Consider the following 27626-nt stretch of genomic DNA (forward strand, 5'->3'; position numbering starts at 1 on the left):
AATAGAGGCACATCTGCGCTTGCAGCGCTGCATAACACCATTCACTGTCCAGTGGCATGTACAATACTTATTCTTGATACAGCTTGAACTTTTGAGCTGCTCAGCACAACGCTGTATGGCAGAACTAATATTATTTGACCTGTCTGTTTTCAGGGGAGACTGCAGGTGGCCAGCCGTCTGTCTCTCTACACCTCTCTGTGGTTGTGTCACTGAGTGCCCTGCTTGTCCTGGTGGCCCTGCTGGTGAACTGTGTGACCTGCTGCAAGGAGCGGGAAGTCAATTTCAAGGTGAGATTCTCAGGCACCTGACAACACGTAAGTAGGCTTAACCTCTCTGGGATATGTGGACGCTAGTGTCCCACCTGGCCAAAAGCCAGAGAAAATGCAGAGCGCCAAATTCAAATAAATGACTATAAAAATCAAACTTTCATGAAATCACACATGCAAGATAGCAAATTAAAGCTACACGTGTTGTGAATCCAGCCAACATGTCAGATTTCAAAAAGGCTTTTCGGCGAATGCAAATGATGCTATTATCTGAGGATAGCACCTCCGTAAACAAAGAGAAGCATATTTCAACCCTGCAGGCGCGACACAAAACGAAGAAATAAAAATATAAATCATGCCTTAACTTTGACGAGCTTCTTCTGTTGGCACTCCAATATGTCCCATAAACATCACAAATGGTCCTTTTGTTTGATTAATTCCGTCGATATATATCCACTTTAGTGCGTTTGACAGCAGCTCTTCGTAATACTTCAAGCATTGAGCTGTTTATGACTTCAAGCCTATCAACTCCCGGGATTAGGCTGGTGTAACCAATGTGAAATGGCTAGCTAGTTAGCTGGGTGCTCGCTAATAGCGTTTCAAATGTCACTCGCTCTGAAACTTGGAGTAGTTATTCCCCTTGCTCTGCATGGGTAACGCTGCTTCGAGGGTGGCTGTTGTCGATGTGTTCCTGGTTCGAGCCTAGGTAGGGGTGAGTTGAGGGACGGAAGCTATACTGTTACACTGGCAATACTAAAGTGCCTATAAGAACATCCAATAGTCAAAGGTATATGAAATACAAATGGTAGAGAGAGAAATAGTCCTATAATTCCTATAATAACTACAACCTAAAACTTCTTACCTGGGAATATTGAAGACTCATGTTAAAAGGAACCACCAGCTTTCATATGTTCTCATGTTCTGAGCAAGGAACTTAAACGTTAGCTTTTTTACATGGCACATATTGCACTTTTACTTTGTTCTCCAACACTTTGTTTTTGCATTATTTAAACCAAATTGAACATGTTTCATTATTTACTTGAGGCTAAATGTATTTTATTTATGTATTATATTAAGTTAAATTAAGTGTTCATTCAGTATGGTTGTAATTGTCATTATTACAAATACATTTAAAAAATTGTCCGATTTTAATCGGCATCAGCGTTGAAAAATCATAATTGGTCGACTTCTACTCTGTAGGCCATTCATTTGAAATTGTTTACATTTTTAAAATTATACCTTTTTTTTTTAAACTAGGCAAGTCAGTTGAAAACAATTTCTTATTTACAAAAATGGCCTACCGGGGAAGAGTGGGTTAACTGCCTTGTTTGGTTCACAGGCAGAACAACAGATTTTTACCTTGTCAGCTCAGGGATTCAATCTAGCAACCTTTCGGTTACTGGTCCAATGCTCTAAGCACTAGGCTACCTGCCGTGACCCAGAATTTTAGAACCCTTGCTTTGAGATATTGGCTATGATTAATGTAACGAGTTAAAGGGATATTTCACAAATTAAAAAAGGACATTGGTTTTCTAAGCAGTCTATGGTCCAAGTTTGACAAAGTAAATCCATGCTTTGGTTTAGTTTCCCTGGCACTGTTTCCAAATGCTAACGTTTTAGCATTTGTGGCACAAATCCAAATCCCATTTCAAGTCATGGGACTGATATTAGCATTTTTCTCACATGTCCAAGTAATACAAAAGTATCTCAACTAAATGTTAGTCACTTAGATGATTTGAACATAATGTGCAAAAAAATGCTAATATGATAATTCTGTTTTGGTCCAGTTCAAGGATTAAACATGTTAATCTCGCTCTGCCTCATCCATATGTAACACACATACAATTATACCATATACTGGTGTCAGAAGCAGGATCCCTGTGTTTGGTCAACACAGTTGTACTATTGTTTTTCAGGAGTTTGAGGACAATTTTGAGGATGAGATTGACTTCACCCCTCCAGCTGAAGACACCCCCTCCATGCAATCCCCTGCTGAGGTGTACACCCTGGCAGTGCCCCCCGTGGCCCTGCCCGGACCCCCCCATCTGGAGACACCACCCCGTATCTCAGGTTAGGGGTCAGACACCCTTACTTTTCTTAGATGCGTAGTCCTACCAGCACATTACACATAGGACCAAGATTTTTTTATCCTGGCCCTTTGCCATAACTTGGCATACAGTATCCAGGGTTGTGTTTATTAGGCACCAAACCGACTGAAACAGGAAGGGACTTCCTGTAAACGCACATAAGAAATGCAACTTTTTTTTATTTCCTGTTGCGAAACATTTTCAAATTTTCAAACGAAATGAATGTGACCCAGCTGTCTTACTGTATCAGTCAGGTGGAGTTGATACCGTCATCATTCCCTTTGGACTTTCTCCTCTGCTTTTTACAGGTTGATTGGGATGAGTCTTGTCCTGGAGGCAGAGTAGAGCAGTTTCCGTTAGATGAACCAGACACAAAGTAAAAATGTATAAAAACTAAAATGTGCTTTTTGGTTGTAATTTAAGGTTACGGTTGGGCAAAAGGTTTGCTGTGTGGTTAGGGTTAATAACATGTTATGACTTTGTGGCTGTGCCAGCTAGTGACCACTCTGCGGAGCTGCCTCGAGTACATAAATCATCCCAATAAATGCCAACCTGCCTGCTTTTTTTTTTTACACTTTAATTGGGACAGTGTCATGCACTGCCTAGAGACAACAACACATCTAATGATCTGGCAGCCTATATCCCTGGGTTTACCACTCTTTCCTCACATGACAAGCCGTATATCAGCCCTGCCGTTCAGTATTTATGTCATTCTCTTAGGAGGAGTGTTTTCTCTGCTTCTCGTATGCAGTATGATAGCCTTTGAGCTGTGCCAGTCAGTCATTGCATAACAGGACTGTGCTACATTCTCAGTAGCTCCCCCTTGGGTAGTGGACAGGTGCTAGTCTCCAAACACTCCCAGATGCTGTTGTATCAGGCACACACAATGTTGTGAGAGCGACTCATTCACTTTTGGTTCATTGCATATGGCCAGGGCTTATGTCTTTGTACTTATTATGGATTTGTGACTTAATTTGATGGCTAGATGGGATCACTCCATTTAAAGGAGTGATAGGGTGATTATCATAGGGGCCCTTTGAAAAAGAAAATGTTCAGCCCGCGAAGATCAAGATTAGGTCCACAACTGATGTAAAACCATGACTGCATTATCACACAAAGGCTGTTTCTGTCTGGGGAGTAGGTCAAATCCTTGTAATTTTATCATGTACTATTGTAAAGGATTTACTCAAACGTTTAGCCAGATTATTTTAGTCTCTAAGAGTACCCCCACTGATTCATATGAAGACAGGATGGGGCCAAATCTGTCTGAGGTGCATATAGGCCTAGAGTTTATATTCTACTTCCTGGTCCGTAATGCATTCGGGGCTCTAAATTAACATTTTTTATATTGGTAGCAGTGGTCCTCTCAACTGAAAAATGTTAGGAAGCACCACATTAAATTTAGGAGCACCAGAAAATAAGATTTTTTTAATTGATTGAGATACAGCCTATATTTACAGCCTACACTGTAAAGACATTAGTTTTTTATAAAAGCTAAAATGTTGATGAATAAGTCATTTGTGGAATATTAGTTTTTTCCTACATTGTGTAAAACCAGTACATTTAATTGTACACACTCTTTAAAAATGTCCCATTTGTGATGATGACATGCAAGAGATCTGTCATTCATTCATTGTTATGATCATTGATCTTCTGAAGTAGCTATCCCTTTTCCTTTCTTTCTGTGCTACAAAATGTTTGGATAAACTGGTACGGCTCCCGAGTGGCGCAGCGGTCTAATGTACTGCATCTCAGTGCAAGAGGCATCACTACAGTCCCTGGTTCGATTCCAGGCTGTATCACATCCGGCCGTGTTTGGGAGTCCCATAGGGTAGCGCACAATTGGCCGAGCGTCGTTTGGGTTTGGCTGGGGTAGGCCGTCATTGTAAATAAGAATTTGTTCATAACTGACTTGCCTAGTTAAATAAGACTTAAAAAAAAAAGTTACCAGGTTGTTAGCTAGCTTGCCAATGAGGTGACATGACTGAACAAATTATAAATGGTTAGTGAATAGTTTTACAATGGCATGGTTTGAATGTAAAATGTGGTTCCCGCTATAGGAAGATAGAAATGTTTAGGTGGTAATATTGGTCAGATCTTTTGACCTTGTTGGGCTACAAGCAAGCAGTTTTTTTCTGTAGTAATGGTGCAACCATGACGCTATCAAATCAGATTGTTTTCTCTAGGGCACTCGGAAACAACGGTACGGCGAAGCCTTATCGTTAGGCTACAACAGTTATTATCTGGAAGATCTTTTCCAAGTCGCACAATGCTCCCAAAATAACATCTCTGGCTGCACAAAAAATAGTTTGTCACATATGCAACCAAATGAGTTTCACTTTAGAGCTCTGAATACTTTTGATGTTAAGTCCCCTCAACAAGGTTTGTTGACCTGATTGTGTGGGCAACCCTAGCATAACGTCTGTGTTGGTTTAGTTAGCTAACTTGGCTCAGTGAAGCCACATCTGCCGGCTGTTTTCCTCATGTACTGTAAGACATTTCTAAGTAGATTCAGTGGCATGTGACAGAAATACTGACCCTTGGATATTTCCTTCTGTACTAGTTCCATATGGGCCCTGTGTAAGGTCAAAGGTTAGCCTCAGTTTAATGCTCAGGCTTCATATGGGAAGGAAGTAGATTAACATCTTAATGTATGAAGCTTTTGTTTAAACACTCCTGTACCATTTTCCTGGGAATCCATAATGTGTAACACTGCTGTTGTTTTGCAATGAGTAAATACAGTTAGAACATATCCTGGCCTGAGCATCTGATCTGAATAGAATCCTGCTACTGTGTATAGATAACTAACAACACAACTGCTCCAGTTTTCTGTATTGATTGAACTCATGCCCTGGCTGCATCTCTTCACAGAGGAAAAACCATACAGATGAACATTTGATATCATGCAACATCCTATTTAAATAAAGGTTAAATAAATAAAAATAGAAAAAACAAACAGGTGCTATTGTGTCACCATGGTTTGGTCTGGGACCAGAATGCTGCGTACTACGACATACCTGCAGATCACACACACACTAACTCTGGGTTCTTTTTTTGTTGGCCACCGCAGTGGGATCCACTGGCCCTCAGGTGGTCCGTCACAGTCTCAGCTACATCCAGGAGATTGGGAACGGCTGGTTTGGCAAGGTAAGACATTTCTTCCTGACGAAGGTCGCAAAATTCTGTTACCTTTCCCAAAATTCCAACCCTACTCCAGACGCTTTAGTCAGTTGTCTCCAGTAGCCTGTACAGTGTGTTTGAGAGGGAGCGAGTATTTCACCCCAGGGTTGAGTTTTGGTGTACGTAATAACAAAAGGAGACAGCTGCTCACTTCGTCACAGTTGAAGCTCATTCTTAATGAATCAACATGGTAAATATGACTAGAGTAGCCCCTCAGCCTATGGTCCTACACCACCTGGCAGTGTGTTCTATGTTGTGATTAATGCTGTATCTCCATGGCTCCCCTGGCTTTCACCCATCCCGTAGCTACACCCCCCCGTCATCCCCTAGCTACATCCATCCCCTAGCCCCCCCCCCCAATCCCCCCCCCCCCCCCCCCCAATCCCCTAACTACATCCCCACCATCCTTCCCTTGTTTTCAGAAAGACCTGCCTTCCTGCAGACTACCAGTGTTTTGGCTCGACACTTAACATGCTTCCTGTGTGTTTCCTTCCCTGCACTCTAACCTGTGTATGTGTGTCCAGGTCCTCCTCAGTGAGATCTACACAGACCCGGGTGGGGCCAAGGCGGTGGTCAAGGAGCTGAAGGCTAACGCAAGTGCCATGGAGCAGAATGACTTCTTGCAGCACGGAGACCCTTACAGGTGAGCTACTGGCATGTCTGCTGGGAGAGGCTGAAAAGAAGGGCATTTTGGACATTTATTTTATTGTCATGGCAATTTCAGGGTCATTTTCAGATTTTCAGGAAGATTTTGCCAAAGGCCCAGTTCCAACAATTGGCTAAATGGAACACACCAGATTTATTTAGAAAATGCATTATAGCAAGAATCGAAATAACAGAGTAACGGATCTGTCAGTACTTGAATAAAGTAACTAAGGTATTATAATGACCGCTATGCCTGACTTCTCCTAGTGGAGCAGCACCCTCTGCCTTCTAACTTGGACACTGCAGAGTGTTCTTATTTCACTAGTCTTTAGTAACAGAATGGGACTGGAAGAGATGCCAGCTGTAGTCCTCCAGTATTCACATCAGTGATATAGACTACAGTAGATTGTCTTAACCGGTGTTTCTCTTCATAGAGTTCTGGTGCACCCTAACATCCTGCAGTGTCTGGGCCAGTGTGTGGAGGCTATCCCCTTCTTGCTGGTCTTTGAGTACTGCGAGCTGGTGAGTGTCCTCAATTACTATCATTTATGATTGTATGAGTCAATATACAGTACCTATTATAGTTTCAGTGAACACTTTTAAAAGTCAGAACATGTTTTGGATGAATCCCACAGCTGCCACCAAATGATATGTCAACATGCCAGGCATTTTTCCTAACTCATGATCAGTGGAAGGGAGTAATTAGACCATCCTGTCGGTCTGACTGTGGTAAGCTCCGCTTGTGGGTAGCTCAGACTCCAGTTCCACGCCATCCAATAAGTAGACATCATTTAGTCTCCCAATCACCTGGCCTTACAAGCAACCCCCCCCCTTCCCGGTTTAGCCGTGCATCTTAAATTAGCTTGCCTATCCGTCTTGGGTTATTGGGGAGCTGCACTCCGTCAATGCTGTCCATCATGGCCTGATTTATCTAGTGTTTTTCTTGATCTATTCTGGGCCCCTCTTGCCCCTGTGCCCAGGACCAGAGAGCTGCATAGCAGCAGGTTTCATCAGGGACCTGTCTCAGCTCACATTCCCTCCGTCCCTCCCGCAACCAGCAAACAGGCTCCATTTACCCCCCATCTGCCCACTGAGCCCAGTCCCACATCCTGCTACGTTTGTGTGTTTTCTCTCCACACCGGCAATATGTTGGTCCTCATAGTGCTTTTTTTGTGAGCTCGTGCTGTGTGCGTCAGAATGTTCAGTCTTGGTAGAATATACATTACCCTGTTGATTAGGTCCTGCCTGTCTTTAGGATTAGCTGGGAGTTTCAGAGGTATTTATTTCTATGTGTTTCCGTTCCCCCTCTTGGGGTTAGTGTTTCTGGATGAGTCTGTTTCGGGATGACAGGCTGTAAGTCAGGCATGTGAATGGTATGTTCTGATTCAGTTCGGCCAGAGCTCATTTTTCAGTGCATCTGAAAGGCTGTTACCCGCAGTGGCATCAGCCCTCGTTTTAGTGTGTGTACGCGTGTGCTTGTGTGTACGCGTGTGCTTGTGTGTAAGTGGGGCGTGTTTGATATAGTGTGTGTTTGATATAGTGTGTGTTTGTCTTGAATGTGTTTACTGTTGGGCTTCGTGTTTGTTTGCATAGATGGAGTTTTACTTTGTGTGTGTGTGTGTGTGTCAGACTTTGTGTGTGTGCACATGTGGGAGCCCTCAAGTGACCCTAACCCAGATTTAGACTCTATGAATCAAACCCTAACCCAGATTTAGACTCTATGAATCAAACCCTAACCCAGATCTAGACTCTATGAATCAGACCCTAACCCAGATCTAGCCTCTATAAATTAGACCCCAACCCAGATCTAGCCTCTAAAGGGAGGAGGGATGCCCCCCATATCTCTGACAGAGCTCTCTCTCTCTCTCTGCCTGGTACTGTGCCTTGTGACTGACTGGCTGCTACTATAGCAGAGGCCTCTGGTTGTAGGAAGGGGCTGCCTTAATCGACATCCAGAGGACGGAGATGGGGTTTGGCTAATGACTTAATGTTATTGTGGTCGTTAAACAACTTCAGGCTGGAGAGGAGGGTGTGAGTGGACCTTGTAACTGAGCGGGTCATCTTGGCCGGAGGTATTAACTTGATGAGGTAGCTCAGCTCTGATGTCTCTGCATCTGGTCTATGGAGGAGCTTTGAGGGCTTCTTATTTTGTCAGGTATGGGTGGGGTGTTTTGTACCTTTTTTATTGTTAAATTATTTAGGTGTCATGATATTTGTATGGATAAAGTAAATTAAATAAAAAAAACTTCATATCAAACATTGGGGTCAAAATGATTTACACTCCTGTTTTCAATACTTTTCAATACCTCACCTTGCTAGCATAATGGCACTGAGCATTTTTCTAAAATGTTTTATGAGTTGGAGAAGACATTGGCAGGGATCTTAGACCATTCATCCCTACAGAATCTTTCCAGATCCTTGATATCCTTTATCCAACCACAGGTTTTATAGTAGTTTCAAGTCTGGAGACTGAGATGGCTATTGTAAAATGTCAGTTTTGTAGCCAATTAACCATTTCTTTGTTGATTTTAATGTGTGCTTGGGTTATTGTGTTGCTGGAAGATCCACTTGCAGCTGAGTTTCAGTCTCCTGACAGAGGCAACCAGATTTTGGGCTGAAATATCTGGTAATATGGTAAGTTCATGAAGCCGTTGACCTTAACAAGGGCCCCAGTGGAAGCAAAATAACCCCATAACATCAAAGATCCACCACCATATTTTACAGTAGGTATGGGGTTATTTTCTGCTCATACATTCTCATTTCAACACCAAACCCACCACTGGTCTGCGTGGCCAAAGTGCTCTATTTTCATGTCATCTGACCAAAGTACCAATCAATCCAAATACCAATGCCGTTTAGCAAACGTTTACATTTGTTGGATGACATGAAAAGGGAGCTCTGGGGGAGAAGTTGCGGAGGGGGTCCCCCCAGATAATTTTTATATTGAAAGATTGAGAAGCTCTGTTCTGGGGACTTTTTACTCCAAAGTGAATGAAAATAAAATACTGCTCACGCCGTCTAAAATATAATGAGCCTAATAACATACTGGTCAAATTATTTGTTTAACATTTTTATTTATTTATTTTTATACATATTGGACCATTGTGAATATAGCCTATGCATGGTCCATATTTGTATTTATTTATTTTTATACATATTGTAACATTGTGAATATAGCCTATGCATGGTCCATATTTTTAGGAATGCTATTAGCAATAAGCATCATCACCTGTAGGCCAGCTGAAAACAGCATAGTGGCTATAAATAGTCTGATTCTTGTGTTTGCTTATCTGCATTTATCCTATTGATCTAATCATTAGTTAGATCCCAAATGTGATCTTTTAATTAGTTAGTATCTTATTGATGAATTTGATGTTCCAAAAACGTGCATAAACACAGCGAACATTATGTAGGCCTGCCTACCTCTTAGGGTAACTTGAGGTCATACGCCCCCTGCCTGCACTTCTTACAGAAACCACGTCATGTCACCATTCACCCCCCCCCCCCCCCAACACTATCCCTGGTGGCCACTAGTATTGCTCAGCAACAAATGTAATCAGTCTCATCACAATTTTGAGTCACTCCAAAAATATATATTCCGGTGGGGCTGTGTTTTACCCCAAGTTTCCTTACCATTGACCTGTGTTACATTCTGCCCCACACTCCCCTATGCACTCACAGTGAATTGTGGCGTGCTAATGTTCTTAGAACCTCTTAGAGCTAACCCCCTACTTTTTTCAGTTTCCGCCTGAAGACATACCCAAATCTAACTGACTGTAGCTCAGGCACAGAACCAAGGATATGCATATTCTTCGTACCATTTGAAAGAAAACACTCTGAAGTTTGTGTAAATGTCAATTGAATGTAGGAGAATATAACACCATAGATCTGGTTTAGATAATACAATGAAAAAAAAACATATGTTTTTTAAATTTTTATTGTTGTATCTTTAAAATGAACAAGCTAAAACAAACATTCAGATAGGATGATGGGGACAATTTCAGTGAAAAACATAAGAGGGCAACAGTACTTGTGCAAAGTTTCAGAATGATAACTTCCAAAATGAGTGTGCCACATGACATTTATCATGAAGTCACCCAGGTGTCCCACACAAGTAGCCCAAGTGGCCAAATTGATGAAGGTATATATTTTGAAACAAATAACTATATACAAAATGCCAAAATGGTATTCTAACACACCCCCCCCAAAATTTTTTTTAGAAAAAATATGAAGAAAACAATATATACATTTACAAAATAACATGTAACTATTTACACACTTTCAATATTTGGAAGACCCTCGGTCCTTTATCAAATCAAATAGATTTATATAGCCCTTTGTACATCAGCTAATATCTCAAAGTGCTGTACAGAAACCCAGCCTAAAACCCCAAACAGCAAGCAATGCAGGTGTAGAAGCACGGTGGCTAGGAAAAACTCCCTAGAAAGGCCAAAACCTAGGAAGAAACCTAGAGAGGAACCAGGCTATGAGGGGTGGCCAGTCCTCTTCTGGCTGTGTCGGGTGGAGATTATAACAGAACATGGCTGAGATTTTCAAACGTTCATAGATGACCAGCAGGGTCAAATAATAATAATCACAGTAGTTGTAGAGGGTGCAACAGGACAGCACCTCAAGAGTAAATATGAACAGTTTAGGGTTCCATAGCTGCAGGCAGAACAGTTGAAACTGGAACAGCAGCAAGGCCAGGTGGACTGGGGACAGCAAGGAGTCATCATGCCAGGTAGTCCTGACGCATGGTCCTAGGGCTCAGGTCCTCCTCCAAGAGAGAATTAGAGAGAGCATACTTAAATTCACACAGGACACCGGATAAGACAGAAGTACTCCAGATATAACAAACTGACCCTAGCCCCCCGACACAAACTACTGCAGCATAAATACTGGAGGCTGAGGCAGGATGGGTCAGGAGACACTGTGGCCCCATCCGATGAGACCCCCGGACAGTGCCAAACAGGAAGGATATAACCCCACCCACTTTCCCAAAGCTCTACACAATATTGTGCTGCTGATGCCAGGTGCCATAGCAGTCTCTTTCTGCTGTAAAGTGAGTATCAACAGGTATAATTAATATATATATATATATATGAGTACAGGGAACATAAGGTTGAATATATTATTATAGACCTGCTAGATCTACTGTCTTTATTATTATTATCCATTTCACTTTGGCCATTGTTGTGGGCCTGCCCTCCACTCAACAGCCTCAAATAGGCTATTTCATGTGGGTTGGGGTGGGGCGGCAGACACGCGCATCTCACATTTCATTACATTACATTTTTATATATTGCTTCTAAAATATAAAAAAATCACTATATTATTAATTTCAAACAAGGGCATTAGCACGAGAAGAACTTACCAGTCCAAAACATGTCTCCTCCACTTGGGAATCGCTAAATGAATCATCCTACAACAATCTCTGTCTCGCTTTTCCTATCAATTTCTTCTAAAATTGTGTGTACACCTGTATATCTAGACTTCGATTTAGCTTTCCCTGACTTAGTCGCCATACTGATTGATATATAAACAGCTGAATCTGCGCGTTTACCAAACAATGCTGTTTCGTAATATGCGTAGTTCCTTCTGGTATAAAACTTCAATAGCGAATGACTCTCTTTACGCTGGAGTTTACTACATGGGTTGGTCTTCCAACACATAACCATTGCATATTGCCGTTTACCTCAGCTCATTGGCTATGTACCCAGCTAGATTTCAAGACGAGCAGTGGTCATTGGGTTAAAATACAGTCAATCAACGAAACAGTGGTCATATCATTGGTGCACAGTGATGTCATTACTTGTCTTCAAATCGGTTTCTTTCAGTCAATACGTCCCGCGAAATGGCCCATCAGTTTTGGTTGTGTTACAAACAAACCAGTTGATTGCAATGAAACCAAACATGACTGGAAAAGTCACGTTTTGTGTGGGTATTTACCTTTGAATGTGTCGTCGAAAATGGAATGAGACGGAATTCACGACACAAGCGGTTCACAAAATGTTTTGTGTTAGGCTATAAAAACGGATTTTATCAAACAAAAGATCATTCATTGTGTAACAATGAGCATTGGGATTGCAAACAGATGAAGATCGTCAAAGGTGAACTATTTATTTTAATGCAGTTTGTGATTTTGTTAGCCTGTGCTGGTTGACATATATATTTTTTTATAGGGCTCCATCCTCAGATAATCGCATCGTATTCTTTCGCAGTAAATCCTTTTTTAAATCTGACAACGCAGTTTGATTAGCAAGATTCTAGGCTTTCGATACATGTGAGACACTTGTATTTTCATGAATGTTTAATATGACTATTTATGTAGTGATTACCGTATGTTGTGGAATTTCAGCCCGCTACAGGGTTCCGTGCGCAGAGAGGTTAACCATGCCACTGCTAAAACTCTGGGTTTACAATGGTGTAGTTTACACACATTTTGAAGATAAGAAAAAAGTAAGAATGGAAAGCTCTTTTAAACAAATGCCATTAAAACTGCTGTTGCATTAAGAATTGGCTGCTTGTCCCTTCCTATAACACTGTCAACTTGAATGCACCTTGAGAGGAACATTTATCTTGCAAAAAACACACAACAACATACAGACTAGGTAAATATATAAAATATTCTACTGTGGGGCTGTCTGGATTTTCTAGTCATTAGTCATTGTATTTGCAGAGGAAAAGTACATGTGGACTGTTATAGCGTCTTCAAAGTGCGCCTTGGCAGAAAGATGCTACATATTTTTTGTGTAGCGGCAATGACTATGCAGTGCCACAGCTAAATGGTTGCAGCGGAAACACTGCCTACTGTAAATTATGATGGTGGACGTTAATGTTTTGGGGAAATTTTTCTTCCACTGTTCCTGGGGGCCTTTGTTAAGGTCAACACTCAACGGCATCATGAACTTTACCCAGTACCAGGATATATTTGTCAAAAACCTGGTTGCCTCTGCCAGGAGGCTGAAACTTGGCCGCAAGTGGATCTTCCAGCAAGACAATAACAAGAGTTATGGTGGTTCCGTCAGTAGTCTGGTCTAAGCTGCTTGTAGTCAGTCAGGGCACAGAGAGCTCTGAGTAAACACGGCTGATCCATTACCTTGAGTCGTGTGGATTGACAGTTTTACCGAAAGCTGCCTGTATATTGTATGACCCCGCAGAGTGGCTGTGTTTTCACTACCACATTCCACAGGAGTCCTCTTAGCTCCGGGTGACACAGCAGTCACCTTCTCCAGAGCTCCCCCACCGTGGTGGACCTGATCCCCAAACATACTTGGGCCTGCAGCCCTTTTCACAGACTGGCTGTGTATAGAAGGACCTTATTGGGGTAGATCATATCCTTGTCAAGGACCCAGTTGATCTGACTGGCTTTGTATAAGGGACCGATCAGAATGGATCCTGGTGAAGGACTGCCTGGGGGCTAGAGGGATATCATGTGGTGTTCCACAGGGCTCCATATTGGGGCCTCTACTGTTCCTTGTATTTGTAGGATAAATGACAAAGTAGCAGAGGGTGTGTGTAGCTAAAGTCCTTTGAAATGATACATCAGTGAAATTTCAACCTGGATTAGTGGCGCATCGTCAAAATAAGGGTGTGGCTTTGTCTATTGTTCTTTCCGTCGTTTGTTTTTCACAACACTTTTTTATTTTAATGGTAAAAGTCTTACCAATGTGTTGTGAAGGTTTTGTCCTTTAAAAGGAGGCTGCACTATGTTGAGAGATGTAGGTGAGAATGCAAGCCTTTCATGGCAGTTCTCAGAGCTTTGAGTTGCCTGCAGGGTGTGAACCACAGCCACTGTTGACACAATAGTACGAGGGCAAGCCCCTATTACCTCAGGAGGAGCCTTGTCAGTGAATCCAACTCACTCATTACCCCAACGTTACTGATCTAAACTGACAGATGAATGCCATGCACTCATGCCAACTCGGCCTAACCCACATAGTGACGGTTTGTACCACTACAATCAGAGGTCTCTGGTGGGTTGGTGGTTAGTTACATTCTGGCATCAGCCTCAGCTGCCCTCCCCAACATCTGAGGGGTGGGAATTAAATTTGCCACCCTCAACCTATTTCCCCAGACTGTGGGACTCGTTGTTCTCGCACACCCCTGGCCTGCCCCGTTCACCTCCTCTCCCAAACGGAGCTTTTGACCGTGTGCCCAGAAACGTGACCTGGCCATTCGGCAAGAGTCGATCCACCCCACTGGCCGGATTTTGTATTTTAAAATTGCCGTGACACAGCATATAGACCTAGGTGTATTAAACAGCTGGGCCCTTATTTGGTTCTACTCTCCCATCAGCAGTAAAACCCTGCTGGGCTGGAGAGAGCTATGCAGTTGGAGGGAGTCTACTGCCCCTGTGTGGATGACTGTTACAATGCACCTTCAGATAGTCACTCAAGTCCATATTACAGGAGCTTCAAGTTGTGAAGTTTCTGTGTGCCATTTTATATTAAAATAAGGACTAAGCAAATGCTGTTTTTGGCATTGAAACTAGTACACAGGTGTTATCCTGTGCATTTGTCTCCATTTCAGGGGGACCTCCGGAGCTACCTGTCTCAGCAGGATTGGATGTTCCGAAATGCTGAGCTGCTGCAGCTGCAGAAGATGGCCTGTGAAATCGCTGCTGGCGTCACCCACCTCCACAAACACAACTTCCTGCACAGGTAGCACTTCTGCTCTGGCTCCGTTTACACCAGTCAGTCACAACTAGACACGGCTTTAGCTAAGGGCACAGCCTTCAGATGTCAAACGACAGTCGTGTTTCAAGGAATTAAGACTTCATCAAACATTTTGAGTAGTACTGTCTGTTTTTACATCTTCCAACTTAAAAATGTTGAGTTACGATAGTATCAGACAAGTGATATTAATGTGTCTGTCTCTATCAAATGAAATATGTGGTTTTGGCCTCCCTCATGGCAACTTTCTCTTATGGATACGTACTCCTACTCCCAAGCCAACACTGATCCTAAACAGGGACACTGGGCCTGTCCAAAAAGGAGAGTGCTGCAAGGGCCTGTTTGGTTGAACGTTTTACCCGGCAGTGCAGGACATGTAGGCTCCGCTCAGCGCATCTACATGCTCTGTTTTGCATGCTCAGAATAAACCCAAAGGGCTCCAATTACCCAGCTCCCACGCATTGCCACAGTGTCAACTATCAGCCTGTCAGAGGGATATGATGATTCTGCTGTTTGTGTGTAAATGGATAGCCTCATGTTGGCCATTTATTATCCTGTGTTACAACTCAAAAGGAGCCCAAGTACGAGATTCCACCGTTAACAGGGTCGTAATGACAGTCGTAATAAAAAATAGTGCACCGCTTTTCTTTTGGTTGGGTTGCAAAGTTGATTTACTACCAAGGTGTGATGCCCCGCCCACAAAGTACCCGACACGGGGCTGTGGCTAGCACGGTGCCACAAAGCCTTCGGGGACGGTGGCAGTGGTGTGAACTGAAACTATAGCCAAGGCTTAGGGTCTGTGGTCTGAGCCCAGCATGTTATTGTGATGGGGTGGCCACAGCAATAAGACAGCGAGCTGTCATGGCGGTCCAGGAGAACCACTCTGACTGACATTACATAACAACCCTGGGGAGAAATAGCATATGGGGCAGTAGAGGAGAGGGAACTGTGTTCCCCAGTTTTTCGACCAGTGTGACAACCATAGCATCCAGCACATATTTGAATTAATTTTATAATTTTACGCAAATGATAGTTTCACTTGACTTGAAAAAAATGAACAAAATCAGTTGATCTCCTTTTTTGTTGTTGTAAGATCTTTGTTTTTAACTCGCTAGGTCTCTGAACTATATGGATTTTCTGTCAGAGGTTAAGAATCTGCTGATGTGTCTGCACCAAACTGCCCCCATGCCATTTGCCTTGTAGGGATACGACTTTGAATCTGATTCTCTCTCCCTGATCTTCCAGTAGTACTGTAATGCACTGTGTTCGCCAACAGCAGGGAACATCCAGGACAGAAGAGGTTTAAAATATCTCTCAATTTATCTTGCCGATGTTTCAGTGGGCCTGACAGTAGCTCTCGGGGTGTACGAGCACAGACCACAAGTGTCAGCGATGTCCACGGATAGACGGGGTAAAAGAGACGCGCTTGGAACGGGTTGGTGGTGAAATGTTTCTTGGGCCTGGGGGAAACCAGAGCCTCTCCCTCCATGAGGGTCCCAGTCTGAATGAGATACCATCTGTCCCCCATTATTGCCCTCCCCTGTCCACCCCGCCTCACTGCCACTCTGCCCACCTGTGAGTGTTCTTCCCTGGGAACAATATCCTGGTGCTGTATGAGTGAGTGGGGAAAAGCTCCAGCATCAGTGATTTTGTTACTAGGGGTGGAACAGAAGCAACTGAATGAGGTTTCCTCTAGTGATGCAAGCTATAAGTCCAAATGTGTTTGGGTCTAAAGCCACTGAAGAGTCCAGTCTTTGTCTGGCCCTGCCCTGACCTGGGTCTATGGGGGTTGGATTTAGAGTCAGGTTGAAGGGGTCCTTAATCACCTGAGACATGGCATTTAATCATATTAGGGTGAGAAATGTAATTCAAAATTTGTCACTGGGATATTATGTCATCCTGTCATAGGCCTGTACAGTGTATTTAAGGCATGAAAATATACTGTGGACCGTTTATTAGGTACACCACCCCAAACATACTGGCCGTGGCTTGCTATATAAAGCAGGCAGACCGGCATCAAGGCATTCAGTTACTGTTCAATTAAATGTTAGAATAGGTCGAAACTAGTGACCTAAGTGACTTTGAGCATGGTAAGATCGTCGGTGCCAGCCGTGTCGGTTTCAGTACCTCAGAAACAGCTGGTCTCCTGGGCTTTTCATGCACGACAGTGTCTACGGTTTACGAGAAAGGTGTAACCAAAACAACCATGCAGTCCTGTGGTTGAAACAGCTAGTTGATGAGAGGGGTCGAAGGAGAATGGCAAGAGTCGTGCAAGCTAACAGGCGGGCCACAAAAAGGTAAATAACGGCGCAGTACAACAGTGATGTGCAGAGCGGCATATTGGAACGTACCACTCGTCAGTCCTTGTCATGGATGGGCTATTGCAGCAGATGACCACACAGAGTTCCACTCCTATCAGCTAAAAACAAGAAGAGTCTCGTAAACACTAAACCACCAAGACTGGTGGTTTTTCCATTGAGGAATGGAAAAACTTGGCCCCATCCTGGCACAGGCTGGTGGTGTAATGGTGTGGGGAATGTTTTCCTGACACACATTAGGTCCCTGAATACCAGTTGAGCAACATTTGAATACCACAGTGTATCTCAACATTGTTGCTGACCAGGTACATCCCTTCATGGCTACAGGGAGGTCCGACCAGGTACTCGATGGGTGTACCTAATAAACTGGCAACTGACTGTATATTCCACCCTTTCAATTATTTATTTCCATTGCATGATCACATGAGAGCAGCACAGAGCCAATCTAAATGAGTTCCATCTTCTTCCCAAATGATTGATGAACAAGATGAGGTTCAGAGTATTGTTTCCTCTTCAGAGACTACAGTGTGAACTGCAGTGTTTATCCCAAACCGCTTACTTGTGTTCAAACTTGGGTTGGGCCGATATATCATGACATTGATGATATATTGTGATACGCAAGACGATATTTAATTTGAACTTTACAAATCTAAACTGTGCAGTTGAATCAGTTAGTCTGTGCAATATGTTGAAAAGAAAGTCTAAATGAATTAAGTCTTATTTCTTCGCCACACAAATATTATTTAATGAGAATGTGACTAATATTGTAAATAAGCACAAATTGCACAGTCTGGAGTGATTTTAGTCATTAACGGCGCAAAACGATTATATCAGATATTGCGATATTTGGTGTAGCGTGTCGTAGAAGAGTTCTCCCCAAGTATCGCCCAACCCTAGTTCAGAGGGAACAAATGAGAGCTATTTGTTGGATGTAGTGCTGGTAGACTCAACCGGACCTGTGGGTTGGCACCAGAACAACTGGACCAACTGCCTATTATTTGCAGCCCTGTGATCCATTCACCGTTCTATGACCACACCACACCAGATTGAACTCAACCGTTCTATGACCACACCAGACCATATTGAACTCAACCGGTCTATGACAACACCAGACCATATTGAACTCAACCGGTCTATGACCACACCAGACCAGATTGAACTCAACCGTTCTATGACCACACCACACCAGATTGAACTCAACCGTTCTATGACCACACCAGACCATATTGAACTCAACCGTTCTATGACCACACCAGACCGTATTGAATTCAACCGTTCTATGACCACACCAGACCATATTGAACTCAACCGGTCTATGACAACACCAGACCATATTGAACTCAACCGTTCTATGACCACACCACACCAGATTGAACTCAACCGTTCTATGACCACACCAGACCATATTGAACTCAACCGTTCTATGACCACACCAGACCGTATTGAATTCAACCGTTCTATGACCACACCAGACCATATTGAACACACAAACTCTGTAAATCCTCATGTTTTTTAATCTTCTTTAATCGGTTTCCCTCTCTTTTCTCAGTGACTTAGCCCTGAGGAACTGCTATCTGACTGCAGACCTGACGGTCAAAGTGGGAGACTATGGCATCGGCCCCTACAGATACAAGGTACCAGGGACCTTCACATCCTGTTTTCCTTCAAACGGAATCAGGGGGATTTTGTTTTACTTTCAGGTGACAGAAGGAAGTGGCATCTGTATGTGTGCTGTTACAATAGTTTCAGTTTAGGTTCATTAACCTATAACCCTTTTCACAATGCTGAGCCCAGCTGAACAGAGAGCTTACACATCCACCAAAGTTTCAAAGGATGTCAAAGCTCTGTACTGTACAGTAGTATAAGGCCTAGTCCGTGTAGTCAACACAATAGTGTAAAAGTGGTTTATTAAGGGGAGGATAAGTGCTTACCAGTAGGGGGTTTATATACAGCCTTTGAGCCCAGTCTGGCAGAACTCTGTTTTACCAAAGTGTAACTCCCTACTGCGTTTGTCCCTGGCCTGACTGTCGATAAGGCTAGCTGCATTCCTCAAATAATGTTGAGCTCTCTATTTAGCACGGTCAACAAGTGTGGCCAGAGGTGTTTTGGCTGTATTTCTGAGCTTGATTAAGTACTTACTAGGAACTCTAAAAACAACTCAAAGTACAGTAATGTGGGTTAGAACTGAAGGAAAGGCTACCAAACATCCAAATGCTTATTCGAAAGAAGCCTTGGCAAAACACATCACTGAATTGAATGGGGGAAAAAAGGTGAATGTGAGCCTACTGGTTATTTGTAGAACTATTCTGAGATAGACATCCTATTAAATTACACTTATGTGTTCTGCATGTAATTACATGGATGCCCCATGCTTGACTCTGTCCCTCTCTCATGTCACAGGAGGATTACATCATCACAGAGGACGACGAGTCGGCGCCCCTGCGCTGGATGGCCCCGGAGCTGGTGGGGGAGCGCCATGGGGGCGTGATCACTCTGGACCAGACCAAGCCTGGCAATGTGTGGTAGGTACCTCCACCTGGTCACTGTGCAACTTACAGGCGGTAGGTGACACCTTCAATGGGGAGGACAGGCTCATAGTAATGGCTGGAACAGAATACATTTAATGGCCTCAAACACATGGTGTCTGTGTAGTTGATTCCATTCCAGACATTATTATGAGCCATCCTCCCCTCAGCAGCCTCCTGGGCATTGTGCTTCACTGTGTTGAATAAAATAAACTCATTAACACAGTGAGTCAACCTGTGTCCTGTTGTCCTGTTGCTGAGCAGTAGGTCAGGGTCTCCTTTGAAGATGATAGACTATCTCTGATTCTTCTGTCCAGATAGCCTCTCTCTGAGAGTGTAAATCCTAGCAGGCACTCAGTCTAGCTGACTTCTAAAGGGAAGAAGACGCTGACCCTGCACTCCCACTCGGCAGCACGGCAACACTGGAACCTATCCCTCCTGGCCCCTCCCTTATGACCTCATGGCTCCGTGCCAGTCCGTGTCACAGCTGTAAATCACAACGTTGCATAAGGAGGCTCTCGTTGCAGCACCACATATACCCCTAAATAAGGATATGTTTAGTTCACAGAATATGGGTCATTCCACCAATATTGCATTTTGGGTAGTGTAGGGTAAGTGTACATATTAAGCCCATCAACATCTAAGTTTAGACATTTCTAACATGTACATGCGCTAATCTTCATAGGAAAAGTGGAGATACAATGAAATATACATTCCTAATTTTTATGTTTGGACTGGGCTTAATGGCTACTGAATGTACCATTATAAGCCCACCTCTTAAATTATCCATTTTAATTCATTTCCAAATATTCAAAACTGACATTTCTTATGTAAAATTGTATTATATTAATCCCCCCTAAAGTTATTAAAATAAACTGATCATTACTATTCATCAGGAGGGTGTCCAATCGTATCAACAGAGCTCAATGTGGACTAAGTTTTTGTTCTTGCCAACCCACCCGTACACAGCTGATTCAACTAATAAACTAATCAGAGAGATGAATCAGCAGTTAATACTGTGTTAGAACAAAAACACACACTGGTCCTCTGTGGATAGGAATCCATGCACAAAGACCATAACACACACACACGGGTCCTCTGTGGATAGGAATCCATGCACAAAGACCATAACACACACACACACGGGTCCTCTGTGGATAGGAATCCATGCACAAAGACCATAACACACACACACTGGTCCTCTGTGGATAGGAATCCATGCACAAAGACCATAACACACGCAATGGTTTATCTGAAAACTGATTCACATTTCCTGTACTGCTATTCTTGTTAATTAGTTCAACTTGTTTTCCTAAAGTCTGTCTGAAGACTGCTTCAAATCTACCTCTCTACTGTTGTATTACAAAGGGACAGCTGGTGGACCAAAACACAGAATCACCTGGATGAATGAAGGTCAACAATATGCCCCCACCCAAAAGTCATCATCTTGTCCCTCTTATGTTGGCCTTTTTGTCCACTACTTGTAGACCTGATTTCCCTCAACCCTGATCTTATTCTTCTCTCTCTGCATCAATGACTACCTGTCTACTCCAAATGTCTTGGAGAGAGTACAGACGTTTAATTGTTTCTAATCTTGATAAAGGCACCATGGCTAGATGCTGTAATCTGAACAAAAACCATTTGTTAATTGAATATTAGGAATGTAAGCTCACTATCCCCATGTGTTTCAATGCACACCGGCATAATAGGAACCACAGTGATTTATGATGAAACAGAATAGTAACATCTACTCTTAATATATCTGGAAACCAATGGTTTGTGTTATAAATATACACTATAGACTACAATATTATGCAAAGTTAGTATTGATCATATTGAACAATATGTCATTATTTCCATTGTTTAGAGGGAGTGATTTTTCTGCCACTGTACTCATTAAGCCCACCTGAGAGAAAGACAAAATGCATCTGTAATATTTATTTAACAGGAAAATAGGACAAAATACATTTAAACATGGAAGCTGTGAATGCCTGGTCTATTATAGAGGTTAAACAAAAACATTCTAGTAACTGACAAATGAAGTAGCCGGGTGGACTGTTTGATCTTTAATTGACCATAAATCCCCTTGTGACTGGGGGGATGGAAGCTTGTGTGCAACACGGAGTGGGAATTGAATGCAAGCTTCACAAAAATATAGAAATTGTCTAGCCTATCTATGGGTGACAGGGTTGATGTTGTTTTCCACCACAAAACACCAGATAATGGCCAAAAAGAGTAGCACCAGCTCACTTGCTTTTACGCTATGATTTGACTATTTGTTTAGAAAAATGATTTTCAAAGGAATAGTTTCACCATATTAAAACGCGAGTACAGTTCACATAATAGGGTTCACCTTAAAATGAATGACAAACGTAAAGGAATCACGTGAAATAAATATGAATCCTCAGAAAACAAGTAACTAGGGCTTTAAAATTGTGAAAACTTGGACATTTTTGAATAGACATAAAAGGAACTCTAGTTGTGGATTGACCCATGCACTGACTATACAAAACATTAAGATCACCTGCTCTTTCCATGAGACTGACCAGGTGAAAGATATGATCCCTTATTGATGTCACCTGTTAAGTCCACTTCAATCAGTGTAGATGAAGGGAAGACAGGTTAAATAATCATCTTGAGACATTAGACAGTGTGTGCCATTCAGAGGGTGAATGGGCAAGGCAAAAGATTTAAGTGCCTTTGAACATGGTATGGTAGTAGGTGACAGGCGCAAACTGGTTTGTTTCAAGAACGGCAATGCTGCTGGGTTTTTCACAAACAACAGTTTCCTGTGTGTATCAAGAATTGTCTAGAGGCGAAAGAAACGCACCTGGCTAGCGGAGTGGAACACCAAAACGATAAAGGAGAGCCGCACACTCTAGGAGCTCAGATGTAAAAATGTAATGTCCAACTTTGACAGACAAGCGGTATAATGAATGGTCTACCACCCAAAGGACATGCAGCCAACATGGGCCAGCATTACTGTGGAACGCTTTTGATAACTTGTCGAATCCATGCCCCGATTATTTTTATTAAGAGCATGGTTATTACGCCCCCCCCCCCCCCCCCCCCCCCATTGAGCATTTAATCACAGACCCATGTTGCCACCATGCACATGGGTACAGTAGGTTGTGAGTCATAAGTGTTTCTCTGATCCCTGTGTTTGCAGGGCCTTGGGGGTGACTCTGTGGGAGCTGTTTGAGAACGCTGCCCAGCCCTACCCTCACCTGTCTGACCGTGAGGTCCTGAACCACGTCATCAGGGAACAGCAGATCAAACTGTTGAAACCACAGCTGGAGCTGCCCTACTCCGACAGATGGTCAGTCCCGATCTCTCCAACCATACTACACATGACACCAACTGAATCTAGCTGGACTACATGTTATTTATGGAGTGTCTCCTGAATTGTTACAAAACTTAAAGACTTTACCATAAAGAGAAGTGTATGAATTGCATACTTGACATTGAAACGATATATTCTGTTATGAAGTCAAACTGAAATTAAAAAGCCTCTGCTCATGCCATAAAGGGTAATACCTCAACTCTCTCCCCTGTGCAGGTATGAGGTGCTACAGTTCTGCTGGCTGACTCCAGACAAGCGGGCCACGGCCGAGGAGATCCACCGGCTGCTCACCTACCTGCGTATGCAGGGCCAGAAGGATGTGGAGGACGACTTCCAGCAGCGCTGGGACTCCCTCAAGCCCAACCCTGTCACCCGCCAGACCACCGTCAGCCACTCCTCCTACCCCATTCTGGAGCAGTTCGCAGATGACGCCCTGCGGGCCGAGGTGGACGAGGTGCTCACCGTCACTGAGACCAGCCGTGGCCTGAGCTTCGAGTACGTGTGGGAAGCGGCCAAGCACGACCATTACGATAGCAGCAGTGGCCATGGACGCTCGGCCACTGACACCACGCTCAACTATCACAGCATGTTCTTCCCCGTGCCCAGCGAGGACATTCAGGCCCACTTTCCAGACCCCGCAGCCCCCAGGACGGGGGGCTCCGACAGCAGGAACACCCATTCGGCAATCCCCGGGATCCTTCCCGTGTTTGACGCTCACAAACCAGCCAATGGAAATGAGTACTACATCCAGTTGGAGGAGCAGGGGGAGAGCACCGTGGAGGAGAACAGGGGTCCGGAGGTAGACACAGTTTCAGACAGGCAGACATTTGTCACCCTCCAAGACGTCCGCTTGGATGAGTCCAGCACTGATGCAGACTTCTTCCACCACAGCATAGACTCTAAGGACTCGTACCTCCAGGACAGCCACATCTGGTCGTCCAGTGAGCATGACAGCCCCTTCCACACCAACATCTTCAGCGAAGGAGACTCCAGACAGGACTCCCATTCCTGGAACAGGGGCTTCATGGAGCTTCCAGAACTCAACGGAAATGGTTTCCAGAGAGTGGAGTCTGTAGAGGGGCAGGCCCAGGGAACAGAAAAGTGCTTTCGGAATTCTTTTTTAGGGGAGCGCCATTCAGAGGTCATCCTCCAGGACTCTTTAGAGGAGGCAGAGGGCGAGGGAACCCCGGATGTGATGAGGCTACTGAACACTGAGAAACTAGCGGACAACTTCATGTTCCTCAAAGAGAAGAGCCTGATGAAGGAGGGCTCTGGTTTATCAGGGAAAAGTAGTGGGAGTCAACAACTGGACCTCCTCCAACCTGGTCTGACCCACATCCCCGAGCACAGTTTCAGAATGAACTCTTGGGATGATGATGATGATGAGACCATAGATGGCATAAACGTAGCAGAGATCCCCATAAAACCTGTGGAGAGCAACATGTCCCCAGCAGAGGAGGAACTTTTTGACTTTATGAGTCCCAGTTTTGTGGATTTTCTGCAACCTCTAGCAGACCCTAAAACACTGGTGCCTTCAAATACACTGGTAACAGAGGACATCTGTAGCAACCAGCTGCCAATTAGAGAACTGCTGCAGCAGTCCTCTAATATGATGGACTCTGCTTTTGACTCTACCTCTGAGAGGGCTGAGGTCCCTGTTATTAGTTCAGCAAATATCCACCAGTCTCCCACACTCTTCTCTGAAAGTGCCACTACAGACCCCCTGTGCATGGATGCCAAAAACCCCAGCCTTGAAGACCGCCTCAGAGCCTCAGAGGATGACTGTGTTGAATCCATAGGAATCAAAGAGCCAACAGACGACCCGCTAAGCTCTCCCCCAGTCTATGTCAGTGAGATTGCTGTTGACAATGGCCTGACCAGTGAAGGCTTTACCAGTGATGATCTGCTGAGCGACCTGGTTGAAGATGATACAGAGGCCGAAATGGACACCGTCCTCTCTGAGCATGAACATGACAACGAGCACGACAGGTCCTCTCTGCTGGTCTCTGGTCCTTCCATGGACCAGATCAGCCAGGACAGCCTACTGGAGGACAGTGTTTCCACCACTCTGCCAACTGTGGAGTACTCAGCCGAGACACCAGACTCCCTGGACAACAGCCACATGCTGGAGGAGTCTGTCGAAGAGCTAAACACCCCGGCAGCCCCTCACAAGCTCCAGCCCCCGTACAAAACAGCCGACAGCGGCTACGAGACAGAGAACCTGGAGTCTCCAGAGTGGAACTCTCAGCCCATCATCAAAGACCACTTCTCAGAGGAAAACGGTCTGAGTTTGGCCGAGGAGGAGGAGGAGCCAGCAGCGGCTACCATGCTGGTTCCCCCTGAAATCATCGTCTCGGAGGTGGAGACTCAGGACGGTGAGGACCAGCAGGCAGAGTCCATCGCCCCTGGCGAGGAATCTTTCATGGGAGGCAACTACAGAGACTCTGCTTACTTCTCTGACAACGAGTCCGAGCCCGAGAAGAAGTTTGAAGAAGCCATCTCGCCAACTGTGGACATCAGTGGCTGTGTTTCTGGAGGTCCATCTGAAGTCACAGAGGAGGAGCATGTAGAGTCTTCTGCTGGGTCACAGTCTCCCATTGCTCGAGAAGCTCTGGTTGATATCGGAGTGGAGAAGACCGAGCCTCAGCCCCTGGAAGGGACCAGTCTCCCTGTGCTGATCCTCACCACAGAGGAGGACTGGGAGAAGACTTCACCTGTGTCCATTGACGGCAGTGTGGACGAAACCGGGACACTGGAGTTCTTCCCTGACTTCAGGACTCACAGTCACTCAGAGTCCAGCGGCACTTCCACCGAGGACCTGGAAAAGCCTCCATTGCCTGCTGTTGCTACCTCAGCAAAACCTTTTCCTGAGAACATACCGGTACACGCTAAGCTAACCAGGACCTACGCCAGCGAGATTACCCCCAAGTTGAAGGAGCCCGACATGGAGGGGAGGTACCTGGGCAGGCGGGACGGCTCTGATGGGCAGGAGGACGGAGGGGAGGCAGACGAAGAGGACGATAACAGCGATGACTCAGATGATGACATGCGGGCGTACCGGCTGCACAGCTCCAGCGAGGACAGCGAGGACGACACGGTGCACCCGGTTCCCGTTATAGTCTCGGATGACAGTAGAGCGCGGAACCTCAAGAGCCTGCTGAAGGTCACCCCCAGTGCCAAACCCTCCATGCCATCAGGGGGCAGTGATTCAGACAGTGCCAGTAGAGCTGTGTCGTTCTTCGACGATGTCACTGTTTTCCTTTTCGACCAGGTAGAGTACCGACTTGTCACCTTTTGCATGCACACATACATTGTTTCACTTGTATCTAACATTTACAGTGGGAGAACAAGTATTTGATACACTGCCGATTTTGCAGGTTTTCCTACTTAGAGGTCTGTAATTTTTATCATAGGTACACTTCAACTGTGAGAGACGGAATCTAAAACAAAAATCAAGAAAATCACATTATGATTTTTAAGTGATTCATTTGCATTTTATTGCATGACATAAGTATTTGATCACCTACCAACCAGTAAGAATTCTGGCTCTCACAGACCTGTTGTTTTTCCTTAAGAATCGCTCCTGTTCTCCACTCATTACCTGTATTAACTGCACCTGTCCACACACTCAATCAAACAGACTCTAACCTCTCCACACACTCAATCAAACAGACTCTAACCTCTCCACAATGGCCAAGACCAGAGAGCTGTGTAAGGACATCAGGGCTAAAATTGTAGACCTGCACAAGGCAAATCAAATCAAATGTATTTATATAGCCCTTCGTACATCAGCTGATATCTCAGTGCTGTACAGAAACCCAGCCTAAAACCCCAAACAGCAAGCAATGCAGGTGTAGAAGCACGGTGGCTAGAAAAAACTCCCTAGAAAGGCCAAAACCTAGGAAGAAACCTAGAGAGGAACCAGGCTGTGGGGTGGCCAGTCCTCTTCTGGCTGTGCCATCCTGGGGCATGGTCCTAGGGCTCAGGTCCTCCGAGAGAGAGAGAAAGAAAGAGAGAAGGAGAGAATTAGAGAACGCACACTTAGATTCACACAGGACACCGAATAGGACAGGAGAAGTACTCCAGATATAACAAACTGACCCTAGCCCCCTGACACATAAACTACTGCAGCATAAATACTGGAGGCTGAGACAGGAGGGGTCAGGAGACACTGTGGCTCCATCCGAGGACACCCCCGGACAGGGCCAAACAGGAAGGATATAACCCCACCCACTTTGCCAAAGCACAGCCCCCACACCACTAGAGGGATATCTTCAACCACCAACTTACCATCCTGAGACGAGGCTGAGTATAGCCCACAAAGATCTCCGCCATGGCACAACCCAAGGGGGGGCGCCAACCCAGACAGGATGACCACATCAGTGAATCAACCCACTCAGGTGACGCACCCCTTCCATGGATGGCATGAGAGAGCCCCAGTAAGCCAGTGACTCAGCCCCTGAATAGGGTTAGAGGCAGAGAATCCCAGTGGAAAGAGGGGAACCGGCCAGGCAGAGACAGCAAGGGCGGTTCATTGCTCCAGAGCCTTTCCGTTCACCTTCCCACTCCTGGGCCAGACTACACTCA

General features: G+C 44.5%; 1 protein-coding gene across 1 annotated transcript in view; it reads left to right on the plus strand.

Moving 5' to 3' along the window:
• The window catches only part of lmtk2 (lemur tyrosine kinase 2), a 46170-nt gene that overhangs the window by 12768 nt on the left and 5776 nt on the right, over window positions 1-27626 (plus strand). The window contains exons 2-11 of the mRNA XM_031814061.1: window positions 154-287; window positions 2183-2336; window positions 5424-5500; window positions 6058-6176; window positions 6613-6700; window positions 14711-14841; window positions 18721-18805; window positions 19572-19693; window positions 22866-23015; window positions 23256-26310. Of these exons, the coding sequence (XP_031669921.1) occupies window positions 154-287; window positions 2183-2336; window positions 5424-5500; window positions 6058-6176; window positions 6613-6700; window positions 14711-14841; window positions 18721-18805; window positions 19572-19693; window positions 22866-23015; window positions 23256-26310 (4115 nt within the window). The remainder of the gene's footprint in view (window positions 1-153; window positions 288-2182; window positions 2337-5423; window positions 5501-6057; window positions 6177-6612; window positions 6701-14710; window positions 14842-18720; window positions 18806-19571; window positions 19694-22865; window positions 23016-23255; window positions 26311-27626) is intronic.

This window comes from Oncorhynchus kisutch, unplaced genomic scaffold (genome assembly GCF_002021735.2).
Source record: "Oncorhynchus kisutch isolate 150728-3 unplaced genomic scaffold, Okis_V2 Okis06b-Okis10b_hom, whole genome shotgun sequence".
NCBI classification, from domain to species: Eukaryota; Metazoa; Chordata; class Actinopteri; order Salmoniformes; family Salmonidae; genus Oncorhynchus; species Oncorhynchus kisutch.